Source organism: Plecotus auritus (assembly GCF_963455305.1).
Source record: "Plecotus auritus genome assembly, chromosome: 7".
Classification (NCBI taxonomy): Eukaryota; Metazoa; Chordata; class Mammalia; order Chiroptera; family Vespertilionidae; genus Plecotus; species Plecotus auritus.
In genome coordinates this window covers 120,573,596-120,590,809 of record NC_137774.1, presented here as the reverse complement: position 1 = coordinate 120,590,809, position 17,214 = coordinate 120,573,596, and the positions used below count along the sequence as shown (strand labels likewise).

At 40.9% G+C, this 17,214-nt stretch overlaps 1 protein-coding gene across 1 annotated transcript in view; it reads right to left on the bottom strand.

The window, feature by feature from the left end:
• Positions 1-17,214, bottom strand: part of PCSK1 (proprotein convertase subtilisin/kexin type 1) — a 40,989-nt gene that overhangs the window by 20,746 nt on the left and 3,029 nt on the right. Inside the window, exons 2-6 of the mRNA XM_080677976.1 lie at positions 16,300-16,404; positions 12,725-12,835; positions 10,204-10,350; positions 8,860-8,936; positions 2,004-2,092 (exon numbers count right to left, since the gene is read on the bottom strand). Of these exons, the coding sequence (XP_080534102.1) occupies positions 2,004-2,092; positions 8,860-8,936; positions 10,204-10,350; positions 12,725-12,835; positions 16,300-16,404 (529 nt within the window). The remainder of the gene's footprint in view (positions 1-2,003; positions 2,093-8,859; positions 8,937-10,203; positions 10,351-12,724; positions 12,836-16,299; positions 16,405-17,214) is intronic.

The window sequence follows — 17,214 nt, the reverse complement described above, 5'->3', positions numbered from 1 at the left end:
CACAGCTTCAGATTTTCACACTATATTTACAATGGAGCACAGGTAAAAGAACATGTAATTGACATGATTCATGAAAGTCATATGTATTTTGTTTAAAAATGCATTTGGGGGAAATTTCCAGCTCCTCAATTTTGAGGTGCATGATTTTGGAGCAAGTCACTTAACTTCTCTCTACCTCAGTTTCTTCAACTATAAAGTGGGAATAATAACAGCTCACATGTATTGATGACATACTATATGCGGCTACCATTCTTCAGGCTTTAAATGTATAAACTCATCTATCCTTACGACAACCATTTGAGGCGGGTCCTATAATGCTCCCCATTGTAGAGGTGGAGAAATGGAAGTCAGAGATGGACAGTGACTTGCTCAAGGCCACACAGATTGAAATTGGGAAGCCAGGACTTGAGTACCCAAATATGTCCTGTTAACTTCCAGGATACACTGCCTATAGTGTGTTGTTGGATAAGTGATGGCCATACAGTAGATGCTTAAAAATGAAAATTATTATATAAAAATGCACTTGGGGCTAGACTATCAAAGGGTGGAGTAATGGAAGAAAATCCATAGACTTGGAATGAGAAGTCTTGTGTTTTAGCTCTACACTGCCGCAAACTGTTACCTCGAGAATCTTGCTTCTGATTCCTCCTTCATAAAATAAAGAGATCAGATGATTCTCTCATAAACTATAGCTACTTAGTTTATTATGATTTAAAAAGTGAATTCTTTTTCTAGGTGATTACATAATCTGTACTTCTTCATTTTTGTTAAATTAACATGGCACTTTGATGGTATTAGTGTCAAAGTAATTAGGAATGACAAAATATAAGAGTGTGCTGTATTAAGGAGAGAGAACTTATATATGCCAAGGTGGATATTTATTTTATTTATAAAAAGGAATACAGTCTCTGTGAGCTCTTTCGGATCCAGTCTCCACCACCCTTCTCCACAGGAACTGCATCAATGGGTTCTCTTGTCTTCCCACTGGGTTCCACCAACTGAGGGCAGCAGCAGGAGGTTGGGGGTGAGGGGAGAGTGCGGTACTCACTCCCCTGATTCCTTCTTGTCTGGAAATAGCTTGGTGGTTGTACTCAAGGCTGTAGCTCCTGTCCCGTGATTCTCTCCTATGGCCACAGCTTTCTCTCTCCAGTTTCCACTGACTCCTTCCACTTGCTCCTTTAGGCCTAAAGGTGGTAACATCTGCCTACATCTGTTAGCCCTTGTTGGTTTCCTTTGAACTCTTGTAAACAGTTCCTTTATTTAATTGCCCTGGTGGAACTTACCATGTTTCCCCACAAAAACACCGACTGAAACAACTAGAGATTCTAAATTCTTGCTATTGAAAATAACCTTTGGCTTCTTAATATAACAAGCATGTATTCTTTTTATTTTTAAAAACTGTTCTTTGCCATGAAATGAAGAACTGCAGAATTCAGAGGCAGGGAAATTCTTTGCCTAAATTTCTTCCTCCTCTTGTTCCCTGAATAAGCACACAATAAGAAAACCTTCTAAATCAGAACACAGAGAAAATTAGATTTGTTTTAAAAGCTATTCAACATCTCAGACCCCCTCCCCATATGTATTGGCTTATATTCATCTATCATTTTCTAGGAATCCAGATCTATTAATTCATTTGCAAATCGCACCCAAGTTCTACAGCACATTTTGTATGGAGTCTATTTCTCCCTCTGGTTGTTGAAAGCCCCCCTCCCCACCTCATTTACACCAGGTAATGCAAGACTCAAGTTAAAAGTGCAAAACTAGCCTGGCCGGTGTGGCTCAGTGGTTGAGCATTGACATATGAACCAGGAGGTCACGGTTCGATTCCCGGTCAGAGCATATGCCTGGATTGTGGTAGGGGGCATCCTGGAGGCAAAATCAATGATTCTCTCTCATCATTAAAGTTTTTCTTATGCCCTCTCACTTACTCTCTGAAATCAATAAAAATATATATATTTTTTTTTTTTAAAGTGCAAAACTACAGGAACAGCCCTCTGCTTTACCTCCGACTTTGGAATCATATGCAACTCCGACCCCACACTTGTGATTATTTGCTTGCATGGCAATTTCTCCTGCACACCTGGTCCCGTGTCTGAAGATTAAAAAATAGAAATTATAAAACATAAATGAGGACAAACATTTGTTCTATACATGAATCCATGGTACATGGATATGTCAACTTTTTGTTGGCCTTTTCTCTGGTTTCTTCCCATCAGCATTAGATGAAATATAGGTATCATATGAAGGGCATAGGCACAGGAGCCAGAGTATATGAGTGTATGAGTTCACATTTTAGCTTCTGCCATAACTAGTGGTGTGACCGTGGGTGTCCTCAAAGGGTTGTGAGATCACACGAGATACTGTGTCTAGAGTGCTTAGAATAGTGCTTGGTACATAGTAAGAACCTAGTAAGTGAGCTATGGATACTATTATGAGCAACTCTGACACTTTTCAGAAATTGTTTGCAAATAAGTGGCTTCTGCCCCATACTTTCTGGTAGTGAAGTGGCTTCTCACTTTCCCTCCTGAGGACTTTTTTGGATTAGGTTACCCTGGACCAGCCCCAGTAGGATATGATAGAACAGAGTCTTCTCCCAAGATATCCTCCTCCTCTAACCACACACCAAACTAAAACATCTGAGCGTTTCCTGGTACTAAGAGAAGTCTGAGATTTTAAGAAGACACTACAGTCTAATTGGGAAACCAGGAGACTTCTGCAACTCTGATTGGGACCAGAGGCCTGAACAAGATGGGGTTTTCAATCAGGCAGAAAGGGTAATTCATGATTTCTGAGTATTTGGAGGGGAAAAATCCATCTCTAATTCAGACCAAAGCCCGCCTGTGCACAAAGGGTTTCTGGTTCAATTCCAGGTCAGGGCACATGCCCAGGTTGTGAGCTTGATCCCCCTGTTAGGGGGCGTACAGGAGGAAGCCAATCAATGTTCTGCTCTCACATCTATGTTTTTCTCTCTCTGCCTCCCTTCCTCTCTCTCTAAAAATCTATTTAAAATAAAAACGATAATAAAACAGGACAAAGCCCACCATTAAAGCTTCAATTCTGAAATTGTGCCTTTTCTCACCCTGACCTCAGAAGGGCCTGTAAATTAAGAGAAATTTAATGTAAATTTGTTGATTTTATGACTATATTCTGTTATGCAAGCACCTGGGAGCATTGTGAAGGCTGTTGGTGCCTTGGAGGAGCTGTTGACCAGATATGCTGACACAGAGGAGAAGAGAAGAAGGGTTAGTTAGTGCTGAGCAACTCAGTCAGCCAGCTGCTTTTATAACCTATGACCCTAGATGTCTATTAATTTTGCCTGGTAAGAAATATACAAATCCAAAATTAACTGGGTAATCCAAAATAATTCTGTTTCACTTATCTCTTTTTCTTAAAGTACCAGAGATGATTTCCCACTAAATGATAGTCCTGCTTCTTCTGAATACTGGCTAAGAATCCTGCATCAGAACAATGTAATTATCTTTAATTCAAGGTCTTCCCTAGTGCAGCAGACATCTGCTTCTTTTTTGCCTCCTAGAATTTTCCCCTTTTGGGAAGTGGCCCTCCCCTCACTCTTGTGATTCTTTTTCTCTCACGAGGCTCCTTCTCCCAGACAAGCTTTCGATTAATGCAGAATATAAAGATATTTCTGTTCTTTCTCCAGAATCTTCAGCTTTAGGCTCCATCTGAGCCACATGGATCTTGTTGCTAGGCAAGGTTCTATTGAGAATGAAACTGTTAGGTGAGCAGCACTAGGAGATGGTGACAAAGTATTTGGTGTCTTGATGGCACATTACTTGAGCTCCTGGATCTTGCAATGCTTGAAGCTAAAGCATCCCTTGGGTGAAATTATTTTTTAATTGGATATTACTTAATCTTTGAGTTAGGATTCTCTCACTTGCAACTGAAACTATCCTGACCATCATACCCATTTTCTAAGAAATGTGTTCACATTGAATACATAGAAGGTGCCTTGTTTGATGGATTAGCCCTCTTTGCCTTTCTACATGGAGAAATTCATTTGCCATCCTCCAGGAAATCTATTCCCAACAGTCACCACTGCCTATATTTATATTTAAATAGTATGGGAGACAGGGCCCAGGATAGCAAAATATCTAATCTGAGCCAACAGAATCAGCCTGTTTGAAAACATCCCTAGCATTGTACACCTGTCCTATAAATGATGCAATGTGACATGACCTATTATTTATCTCTCCTTACACATTGAGGACTATTTTCTTGAAAGGTGTAGTAGGATCATGCTACAAATAGGGGTTAGTATTTTTCCTCCACTTATCCTCAGTTCCCACTTCATCCTTTGAAAAAGAAGGAAGACTATCAAAGTGGTTCTACGTCATTCTTTATAGACCTTTCTCTTTCCTTAAATCAGGCTCTGAGGTAAAATAACCCTCTATTATCTTAGAACAATGGTAGCAACTGACATTTAAACAAATTGACTTTTAGAAAAGTATTCCACAAGATAGTTTAAAGACTACTATTATACTGGTTAAAATATCCTTGTCACACATGTTACTTAACTAGAATCTGTAACTGGTATTGAAATATGAATACAGATTCATGCCAGCTTAATAGTAAGAGTTACCTGCACCTTTAAGATTTTATTACTTAGTGATTCCTCATTTGATTTGCAGAGGAGAATTCAAATGCAGCTTCTATTAATCTTATTTACATATTACTTGAGCTTCTGGATCTTGCACTGCTTAAAGCTAGAGCATCCCTGGGGTTAAGTTGTTTTTTAATCCCCATATTACTTAATCTTTGAGTTACAGCAGCAACAGATAGTTTGGTGCCATAATGCCCTGTAATTGGGTGATAATAGATCTCAAACTGTTATAAGGCCAAGATAACATAGGGCATTCATTTTCCAAACCTGAGGGATTTATTTCTGACAACATGCTTGAAGGATAACTATTTTCTATAATATCCTTTTATAAATGATGAGGATGCTACATTTTTGGTTGACAGTCAAGAGGATCCTGAGAGATAGTTGCTTATTGTATAATTTTCAGATAGTAGATTCTGAACTGGCTCAGAAAATTGACTTGTCTCTGCTATCTCCTTTCACATGATAATATTCTTGTCATGCTGATTTTTCACTGAAAAGAGGTCTATCTTAGTTGTTAAATGAGAAGCTTTAATCATCATCACCATCACAGCAAATAGAACTTTTTTTTTATGTTGCAGGCACTATGCAAGCCAATTACATATATAAGCTCATTTAATCCCCACTGTAACCCAATAAAATAGATACTACTACTATTATCCCTTTTTAATAGGTGATAAAACTGAGGCAAAGGAAGTTAAATAATTTACTTAGTCACTTAACTGTTAAGTGGCAGATCTAATACTTGATCTCAATCTAGCTGCAAAATCTGTACTTAACTGTTTGGCTACTCTACAATCATTCTGTACTATGTGGGAGATCTAGGCTATGCTCTGAAACTCAGAATTTTCAGGCACAAAATAAGTACATTTATATGGGCTACTTCCTTATGGGCCTTTGGAGCACTGTGAATTGGAAGAATCTATAATAATAAAAGTGTAATATGCAAATCGAACGACCAAACAGCAGAACAACTGTCCAAATGACCTTCCGGACGACCACACTATGACATGCACTGGCACCAGGCCAGCCAAGGCAGGTGCAATGTGATTGGTGGGGGTGGGGGGGGCACCATCACCCCATAATCGCCGTGCAGAGGGAGACCCAGGCCACCCTCTGTGGGGCGATCAATGGGGGGGCTCCGTGATTGATTGCCCCAAAGAGGGAGGCCCAGGCCACCAGCCAGAGGGGCAATCGATGGGGGAGCGGGGGGCGGGGGGAAATAAGGACGCTCCGCAATAGCCCCAAAGAGGCTACCTGGCGCTGCAGCAGGTGGGCGGGGCCTCCCTCTGAATGGCAATTGATCGTGGAACCCCGCGATTGATCGCCCCAAAGAGGGAGGCCCAGGCTACCTGTCCGGGGGCCACAGAGGGAGGCCCAGGCCACTCGACTGGTAGGGCTGCAGCGGATGGGTGGGGCCTCGCTCTGGGTGCCCCATGATCTATCACCCCACAGAGGGAGGTCCAGGCCACTGGCCAGCAATGCTGTGGCAGGTGTGTGGGGCTGGCCAACGATCGCCCTGCAGAGGGAGGCCCAGGCCAGCCAAGCGATCACATCCCACTCCTGTCACCTGCAGAGGGAGGCGACCAGTGGCGGGAGAAGGGGGGCAGCACCGCACAGATGGCAAGCAGTGGCAGTGGTGGGGGCAGGGCCAGCTGCCAGCAGCCGGGGGAAGGAAAGCCCCATAGGTCCTGATAGCCGGCCAGGCCTAAGGACCCTTCCTGAGGGGTCCCAGATTGCGAGAGGGTGCAGGCTGGGCTGAGGGACACTCCCCCCCCCACCCTGTGCACAAATTTCATGCACCGGGCCCCTAGTTATATTATAAATACTGTGTTTATTATAAATACTGTGATGTGAGATTTCCTCTTTTGGGGAAAAAATAGAGGGAAATCTGTACCCCTCTTCTCATGAGTAGAAGAACTCTAGAGAATATCATTTTATTAAGTGTTCACCTATCACACAGCCATCACCAACGTCGGATCCTGGGGCCAGACCCAGAGTACACTGCCTGGGGAGGAGGCAACACCTCCAGCTAACAGCCTCCTCTACTGAACCCATGTGACTGCTGGCATATTTCCTCTTACTCTTGACTAAGTGGGTGAGGTGAGAGTTGTCATTTTTACTAAATTCCAAAAAGGGCACTCCTTTCTTCCAAGCACTTATTGCCATTTCCTTAGGAAGTTCCTTTCAGGGGGCAAGGAAGTTATGCCTTGTCACCCACTTTAGGAGAAAAAACAAAAAATAGAGGCAGAGAGGTGATGTCCTCGTCACTCTCAATACTGGTAATGAGCAAAGTCATGACAACCAGCCAGGCTTACATCACAAGGTAATGTCCCAAGAGAGCAGATGTTCCTCCTGGTCCTGCACTGCCCCAACTCAGAAAATGGCAGAAAATTTACCTGGGGACCTTGCTGTGAGTTCTGGAAACATCTCACTTTCCACCAAGGACACTCCCTCACAGTCCTTGTTGTATTGTTACTAGAATGTTCTAACCTCTTGTGGGTGTTTGCAGTTAACCCCTTTAAGAAATAAACCCTAAAAGAAGTAAGTGGTACTGAAAGAAACAGTATCTTGGAACCCTCCCCAATCCTCCTCTTCTCCCCAAGGAGGAAATAGACACCCAGAAGTTGAAGCCAAGTCCACGAGCCCCAGCCTCCCTTCCTGGGTTTTGTCAGCCTCTGGAGGGGAAACCATTCAAAGAAACAACTTTAGGTCAAAATTATTGCGTCGGCCACATTGGAATTTTGAGAGAGAATAAGGGAGAAAGAGAGAATAAGGGATAAGGAAAGTGAAAGTGAGAGAGAGGAGAGAGAACTTGATTGACCTGAGTTGGATAGTCCAAGAGAGAAAGCACATGAAGAGAAGAGGGAAGCACTTTATGGGGCATCCACAAAGCTTTTTGTGGCTTGCTCTTTCCATTCCCACTTGTAACAGCAAGCCCTAATTTTGCCTTGGCTTGATCTGTTTTGGTGTAAGTCTCTTCTAGGTGGAGCATATAAAGAGGAAAGTGTGAATGTCTCCTTGAAGTCTATGACATAGATCATTATGCAGAAAGATGAGTTCACACATGGACATCGACACTTGAGGCCACGTGCCTAGAGGGTGAAGTTTCTTTGGGGTTAGGAAAGAAGGTTAAACTGTCTTTGAGTCTTCATGTGGCTCCCTGCTTTGGCAGGTCTGGCTCTTGGCCTCCCTTATCACCCTGTAGCTGCTATGGAGAGTCAACTTAGGAGTCAGAAGATATCCTCTTTTTTCCCCTTAACTTTAGAATGTCCAGCAGGAGCTCTGGAACAGGGTGCTAACTAATCCAATGCCCCAGAGGCTGTGTTGAATTTGACAACCATGCCTCAAGGTACTTTTCTCTTGTCTGGTGTCTGGCCCTCCTCTTCTGAAGAAACTGGTGAGCATGGTTGTGGCCACCGTAGGAAGCTTTGGGGATTTATTATCTTGGGCATCTATATTTTTTTTCATGACTAACATCAAGCATGTTTCTAATGTGGGAAGATTATTAGAGGAATAGGGAACACGGGTGGGCTAAACATTTTTGCTCTTTATGCCCCAAGCATTCTTTCTAAAGCTATAACTATTCAGTAACATGTGAGGGGAGTAGCCTATATAATAACAGGGTAATATGCAAAGAGACCCTAAGGGCAGAATGACAGGGAACAACCTGTTGCTATAAGGCACACTGACCACCAGGGGGCAGATGCTAAACACAGGAGATGCCCCCTGGTGGTCAGTGTGCTTCCACAGGGGGACCCCCGCTCAACCACAAGCGGGGCTGATGGCTACAAGCACAGTGGCAGTGGTGGGAGTCTATCCTGCCTCCTCAGCAGTGTTAAGAATATCCCACTGCAGCTTAGGCTCGATCCCCCGGGGAACAGGCCTAAGCTGGCAGGTGGACATCCCCCAAGGGGTCCCAGACTGCAAGAGGGCGCAGGCTGGGCTTGAGGGATTCCCTCAAGCCCAGCCTGCACCCTCTTGCAGTCTGGGACCCCCATGCATGAATTTTTGTGCACCAGGTCTCTAGTTTTATAATATAAGAAGAAATTTTAATTGAAATATGGTTCTATAAGCTAAAAGGAATATTAAAAGAGAAGTTTGAGTTTCTGTTTTAAAAGCAGTACAATATTGTGGTATGGATAGTGTGCATGAATAGTTCTGAGAGCTCAAATAAAGGCACTTTAAAGTACTACACCCCCGCCCCCCACCCCCCTAGCAAATCCACCTTTACTCACTTGTTCTCATTTGTGGGATCATATCTGGGAAATGGATCATGGTCATTATCATTAAAATCATAGCTAGCCTCTGGATCCTGAAAAGAGAACAAAAATAACACTGTAGCATCATAAAAAATGACACAGCACTTCCCAAGCCTTCTACCCCTACCTCCTTTCCAGACTGGCTGACAGCTTGAAAGTCTGCATTTCAGAGTTTCTGGTCCAGTGTTTGATCATGTGTTAGACCCATAAACCAGGAAGAGACAGAGAAGCAAGCCAGCATCCAGTTCTTAGTGAATGTTACCAAACCAATAGCTCATGGACACTCATAGGATACAAAAACCGGAGGAATCAGTTCAGTTAATTCAACCACCTCATTTCCCAAACGAGAAAGTTGAGGTCCAGAGAAGTTGAATGGTTTAGCTAAGCTACAGAGCAAGTTAGCAACACCGTGACACTCATCTCTCTTATGAATATAGGTGGAAAGAGGTGGGTCAGGTTCACAGCCATCTCTTTCTGCTTCCCCAGGTATACCAAGTAAACGTGTAGTTTAACTAAAGAGGGTGTGCTTGAAATTCAAGAGAAGCTTCCAGGTCCCACCCCCTTTTCAACCAGACGGCTACACTTAAACATCTCCCACTAGAAATTCTATCACCACTACCGCCACTTCTCCATATTTTCATATCCTTTCATAATTCCTACTTTCTGCTAATCTTTATCTCTTCTTTTCCTTCCCCACCCCTCCCCTTTGCTCTTTAGCTGTGGAATGTAGCTGAGTGGAAAGGATAAGAGAAAGACAATGGACAATGTTAACGATGAAGCACTGATCTAAATAAAGGCCTAAGCTATTATGGAAAGCTTCATAAACAAGTAAATACTTTTCATTTACTTATTTCCCACTCTAATAAGCTTTCTTTTCTCAGCTTGTCCTTTGTGCACTGTGCGATGCACACTTTGAATGTGCATGGAAGGCATCCTATTCACATAGCTTCACAGTGTGAGAGATGCTGATTCATGAGGGAGGTGAAGAGGAAGACTGCGAAAATGATCTCGGGCATCAGGCTTGATTTGATTGCTTTAATGTCACCCGTACTAAATGGCATGGAATGTGAATGACTTTTAATAATTTACTTGGTGTAGGTGCCTTTTCCCAACCCCAGTACATATGATTTTGTACAGTCCTTAGCTCCATTAAATTCTTTCGATGTCCCCTGATACAGTAAATTCATATGGGCTGCCAGGGAGGTAAAGGAAATGGCAAAACCTTGGCCCATCATTCCCTGGGCCAACATCTGAGCAGCTTCCTGTTTGAGGGAAGGAAAGCCCTAACTGTGTGTCTTTGTAGACAGCTCCCAGACTCACATAATTGGTATAGATGTCTGTGTGATTCCACTCCAAGCCATCATCCAGTACAGTGATAACAACTCCTTTGCCAGTGATGCCTTTTTGCCAAACAGGTATCACATGGAGATCCAGCTTGGGCAGGGATGCAGTCATCCTAGTATCTTGCTGGTAAAGAAACACAAAGAAGTGGTAAAGGCATAATTTACTTGCTACAAAATGAGAACTGAAGCCACAGTCCGGAGACCCATCTTTGTTTTTCCTGAGGTCACTCTCCTCTTTAGAAGAAGGCAATTAGGTGAAATAAAAACAAAGTTGAGGGTAGGGTCCGGTGAATCATCAGAGTGCTGCTCTTCCCAGTTGTTCCAATGGAAAATCACTCCAAAGAATGAATCACCCTGTGCCCTTCTCTTTGAGCTTCATGGCTTCAGAGAAGACATTTGTCCCTAACTTTCTTTCATTTGTAATGACATATTCCAGCCTTTCCTCTACCTAAGATAGCCCATGTTTCTATCTCCCCAAAATCCTAAGTTTCTTTTGCCACAACAAACCTACTTAATATTGTCTTGTTCACAGTCATTTGTGTATGTTCTTTATAACGTTTTTAAAAGGAAAAACAGAACCTAGAATGACCAGGATGTTGTGGTCTCACCAGGACTTGCAATTTATTTATTTATTTATTTGTTTGTTTGTTTGTTTATTAATTAAGTATATTTTACTGATATTTTACAGAGAGGAAGGGAGAGGGATAGAGAGCTAGAAACATCGATGAGAGAGAAACATCGATCAGCTGCCTCCTGCACACCTCCCACTGGGGATGTGCCCGCAACCAAGGTACATGCCCTTGACCGGAATCGAACCCGGGACCCTTCAGTCCGCAGGCCAACGCTCTATCCACTGAGCCAAACCAGTTTTGGCAGGACTTGCAATTTAATTGTCTATTTACAAATAAGAGTGATTTAGGGAGTGAGTATCTATGGGAGGAAATTTGGGGTTTTCTTTTGCAGATAGCATTTCTGAAATGTGTGGGACTATAGGAGAGAAGAGCTGGACAGCAAGGGAACACAGACCTGAGCACATCCCCGTGCATTTGAGAAAGGTACATTAGAAGCATGCCAGGTTTCTGGTAAAGGGGTCAATATGACATTTATAAATAACAATCACAAGTTTCAATGAACGGACTGCTGATACACCTCAGAAAGAGATGGGGGAAGACTTTACTAACCAACATGAAGCTGAGTTACAGGAGGCTGGAACTACAGACAGATTGTTGGCTAAAGCTGGGGAAGAAGGCTTCTACATCAGTCACATGAACACTCAGAATGTGATTGTTAAGAGTAGGGCCTCTGGAGCTCTGAATTATAAGCCACTAGTAACCAGGTGATTTTGGCAAGTTATTCAACTTGCCAGTGTCTCTGCTTCTTCATCTGTTAAATGGGCAGAATTGCTATTAGTTATATCTACAACATAATGTTATTGTAAAAATTAAGTGAGTTAATTCATGTCAAATAGTATAGAATAGTATTTGGCACATAGTAAATGCACAAATGTTAGCTAATGAGACTCTTTTTCAATGAGCAAGTAATGCTTAGGTTAAGAGAAAGTCAAAAGGAATTGATCCCCTTTGTGGTCCATTATGCAACAAGGATGTCTAAGCCTTAGCTTATGACCATCATAAAAATTTATCTTTTATAATATTCTTAACATATATTACTACTCTGGAGGCTTTATACTAAAACAGAAGGGAGAACACTTTGTAGGCTAGCAATGCCCACATACCAATAAGGATTTGGTAACTATCTTAAAGGTAGAATGGTTTGCAAAACTGGACATCTGCAAATAGATATCTTTTATCTTTCCTTGTATTCCTCACCTTGTTCAGAAATTCTCACCTGTAAGCATGTAAAAATTGTCACTCAGAGGTTTATATATGGAATCATGTTTACTGTATTCTTTGAGTGATGGTTCTCAAGAATAACTTTAACCAAATGTGTTCTTTGCATTAATACTGTTTTGGAACCCCTAACTTGCAAGATATGATTCTTCTGCACTTACTCCAGGTAAGCTTAAGAAGACATGAAGGTAGCCCTAGCTGGTTTGGCTCAGTGGATAGAGCGTCAGCCTGCAGACTGAAGGGTCCTGGGTTCGATTCCAGTCAGGGGCACATGCCCAGGTTGCGGGCTCGATCCCCAGTGTGGGATGTGCAGGAGACAGCCAATCAATGATTCCCTGTCATCATTGATGTTTCTATCTCTCTCTCCCTCTCCCTTCCTCTCTGAAATCAATAAAATGTATTAAAAATTAAAAAAAAGAAGACATGAAGGTAACCCCTCCCCCCCCCCCCACAACCATAGCAGTTGAAGATCTGTGTTTCAGACACTCTCACCTAGTAAAACAGAAGATCTAGATCATGGAAGGTCACATTAGCCATGATCTCCAAATAACATAGCCCTCTGCTGAATTCTCCATCATTAAAACAAATCTATTGTGCAGATGTAACAAAATAAATAATGAGAGTCCCACACAGTCTGCAGGTACTTACCAAGTACCACTGTTGCTTCCACATCGGATCATTGAAGAGATTTACTGCTGAGTCTCTCGGAACTGAACGTTTACTTCTCTCCTTTCCATACTGTTGTTCAGCCCATATAACCTACAAGGAGTTTTATAGCAAAAAAATCAACAGCCAAATAGCCACCTCTGTGTAATCATCTTTCCTCTAACTAGGCCTAATACCCTTTCCATCAGAGTTTAGGCAGCTCCACAATGTTTATGTTTAACTACAGATCAAACTGGCAGCTCAGTGAGAAGGATTTGCCCACTGGGGAGATGAACATTTCCTCTATTACAGCCAAGTGAACCTTTAGGCGGAGGAGAAGTGATGATTGCCTCAAATTATTTACACTGTGATTACAGTGGAAGTAAAAGTTCAGCCTGCTTTCATCAGCAAATGGACCATAATACCCATTTTTTATATTGAGGTTCCAGGACTCTGTAGGTGAAAATTTGTTCATGTTCATGGAATGAGTCAACAGACTAAGAGATCCCAGAGACTGTTTTTATAATGCTCTTACAGCTTAATTTCTCTTCCATTACACACAAAAGGTAGAAATAGCAAATGTTACACAAGACAAGAAAGGTGCTATATCTTTGCAAATCTGGCTCCCCTGTGCTTCAACCTCCTACTTAAGAGTATTTAATATAAGAAACAGATCCAGAGCGATGAATGAGCACTATTGGCCGTGCACACTTACCATTAATTTAGTCTCATGTATTATGCAAAGAGATCTGACAGTACAGAAATTACCCGCCCCACATTTATGGCATAATCCTATTATACTTGAGGTCCTGAGAGGGAGGGGGGCTGCCTCGTGGCTATATTCTTTAGCAGATAATATCCTGCTCTTATTTTGCTGGGCAACAAGACTGTTTCCTACCCAAAGCATATCCTCTCTGTTGTAAACATGATGGCAGCCCAGGGTTTGTTGGGATATTGTTAATGTGAGGATACTTATGAGTCATCCAAAAATAAAAACTAAAAAATAATTTGCAACTGAAGGATAAAACTATCCACTAGGACTGAATTTTCAATTAGAAAATATACTGCAGACCAATTATAAATATTGGAGGGACTTGAGAGCTAGAAATTAGTCACTATAATTTATTTTTAAAGTGCCTATATTTTCAAGCTTAATTATTTGGCTTAAAATACTCACTGCTTTGAATATACTCCCTGTCTCTGTGTCGGTCTTTGAAAGCTGGCTGCTAGGGAATAAGAACTAATTTTTGAGAAAGAGAGTAACTTACAGTTGGAGATTTCATTAACAGCCTTATAAAGATAGAGGGTTGCTGCATTTCAGAGGGCTATTTTGAAAGGATATTATTCCCCATCAAAAAAAGGCAATAAAATGACAAAAGCAATTTTTTAAAAATGGAATATAAAAAGAGGCACTCTGACATTCAATTGTTGGAAACTGTTGTGATCAGTGTCACTGACTGCAGATCCCTTTTAATCTCTATAAGAGCAAACCAAGTTGAACAGAATAAAATGGTGCTCTTACTATTGTGTGTATAATAGGTATTATGCACTTAATTTTGTAAATAATCCTTTTTATTTGGAAAGAGCATTAAAGATCACTTAGTCCACCCATCCTCTCAAGCTTCTATGGGTTCTAGGATTTTTCCTACAATTAAATTATTCTGGAGATAATTTTATAGGATCATACAGACTTATTTCTTATGAAGTGATGTTAGAGAGTACATTCTTAGCTCTTCTTCATTACTCCTTGAGATTTCTCCCCCAAATCAACTATTAAGGAACTATCTAAAGAATGGAACTGGTGCATCTGTTCATTTTAGTGAGATTGTTTTAAGTAATAACAGCAGCTAGGGATGCTCCACTCTATCCAGTTTTCTCCTATGAAGATGAGAAGGGAGGTCAGTTTGATTTCCTTGTGCATTGCTGCCAGGCATTCCTTTAATAAACAAGGAAGTCTCTCTCTTGTTTTGCCCAAGGACTAAGCTTAGACAAGGTCCTGAGAATTGTCCTTCTTCCCAGAGCCCACAGATAATATGCTGTCTGTTTTGGGATGGTGAAGGAAAGTCTTCTCTGGACAAGAAGCTTTTAAAGTAGTGTTCTGGGCTCTGATCTGGTCTCCTACTTCTAGCCATTAATGCCAGTAAAAGCCAGCAATGGGTGTGTATGAGCTATGTGCCACTCTCTGTGGTCCTGAGATAGCATTCTTTGTCAGGGTGCGGTTGCATTTTATATTGGAACAGTAGTAACCTAGATCCAATTATTCCCTACCCTCATAATCTGTCTTATTATTTTCTTAAAATTTTTTAATCCTCACCCAAGGATATGCTGCTATTGATTTGTTTTTGTTTTTTAGAGAGAGAAGAAGGGATGGCAGAGAGAGAGGATGAGAGAGAGAGAGAGAGAGAGAGACTCCTGTACATGCTCTGACTGGAGATTGAACAGAAATCCACACATGTGCCCTGATGGAGAATTGAACCCACAATCCTTTGGCACACGGGATGACCCTCCAACCAACTGAACTATCTGGCCAAGGCTGTCTTATTCTCTTTTTAAAATTCTATTAGTTTCAGAACAAATGAAAAAGCAAATTATTTCACAGGGTTTATGAATTCCATATACTTTCAACACTTCTATCACCTTTCTTTCACTTATACATTTCTTTCTGGGAAGTTGAAAGTTTGTGTTCTGTCTCTCACAAAACTTTTGTAAGTCTCTAGATTGTCCTAGGCAACAGAAATCATGTGTACAGATATTAGCCTAGACAGGATAAGTTTCCATCAGTATGCACATTTTTGAGAAAAGGCAACATTGTATATGCAAACTGCAATATTCCCAATATAGTCAACATTTCTATTAATGTTTGCTGACCTTAAAACAGACTTCAAAAATCAAGTTATATTATACATACATTCAGATTATCCACATATTATTTACCTATATTCATTCTAGACATTTCATGCTGTTGCCTAATCATTGAATATATATTCAAACCAGGCTAAAAAGAGATAACATGTTTTGGGTCAAACTATATAACACTTAGGAAAACATTTATTTATGAGACATGGATTTAAAGCTCCCTCATAAATACTAGTTTCCTATACAACCAAACTAAATAGAAATGGCAGAATGTCATTTTCAATTACAGTGAAATGTTATTAAAAGCAAGGCTCATATATTTCTTTGGCATCCCCACATCAGATATTGAAGTGCTTGGTACATAATAGGCATAACATAAAAGGTTGTTGATTGATTGTATTGTCAAACATTTTAATTAGTGCTGCCACTTTATTTTCAATATTTACTTTCATGCTTTTAGACTGGATTTGTGAGCATGTGTGTGTGTGTGTGTGTGTGTGTGTGTGTGTGTGTGTGTGTAATTTAGAAAATTCAACCAATTCAATCCAATCCAGTTATTAAGTATAATTTCCACAACCCTGTGGAAATAACAAACACTACAGATGAATAACTGTGATCCTAATAAAGAAGAATCACATTTGCGAAGTGCTTTTGCTCTTGTGGGCAATCATATAGAGAGCAGATAAGTCAGGTTGTTTTGAAGACAAATGCACAACACTTACACGATCATCATCAGATAATCTCTTAGTGATATGAAGGGCACTCCTTCGAGACCTCCGGGGGTGGTTTTTATGTCTGAATAGGTAATGATTTTCGAGTGATCCGATCTATAAAATAAAAGAAATTAAAAATAAAATCCACTTTCCAAAATAAATATATGGATCGATTGAAACCAAGCTAAATAGGAGACAGTTTTTATTAAGCCCATTCCTTGTACATGAAGTTGACTGTTTTTGTCATGAAGATACTGTTAGAAGCCATCTCTCTCTGGTTAGTGTGTTGAGTGAGATGAACCTCATGACGTTATCACTTGGGCTCCCACTATACTTGGGAGCTGAGGTGCTTCTGTTTCACACATTTCAGAGGAACTCCATTTGTTTTTCTATGAGACAATATTGTGTAACTGGGTAGACATTTCTTTTTTTAAAAACCCAGTTTATCAAATTCATCCTTTCAGAGAACAATAATCTGTGGAAAGCAAGCAAACCCTTTATATACTATATATGGTCAGTGCCACATTCACTTGCAACAATTTGTTGTTGTTATCAAATATAACCATTGACACCATAGTGATAATTGTTACAAGCTACTAGTAATGACCATTAGATTTTCCACTCGTTTACAGCTCTGGGGGAAAAGCCAACATGCCACATTTAGGGCAGGTGTAAACTCCCCTGGGTGACTATCAACACCTTTGATTCATTTAGAACTATGTTCATTATTATTTTAAGCTAGTGTCCCTTTATTCAAAACAGTACTTAATTTGAAGCGACCAAATTCTCTAGATACCCTGTATTTCTTTTTAAATTAAGAGACAAATAACTGACAATGGGTTATTTCAGAAGAACTGTATTCTTTAATTTGGTGGTTCTCAACACCTAGATGATTTTTTTTAAATCCTCACTCAAAGACATGCT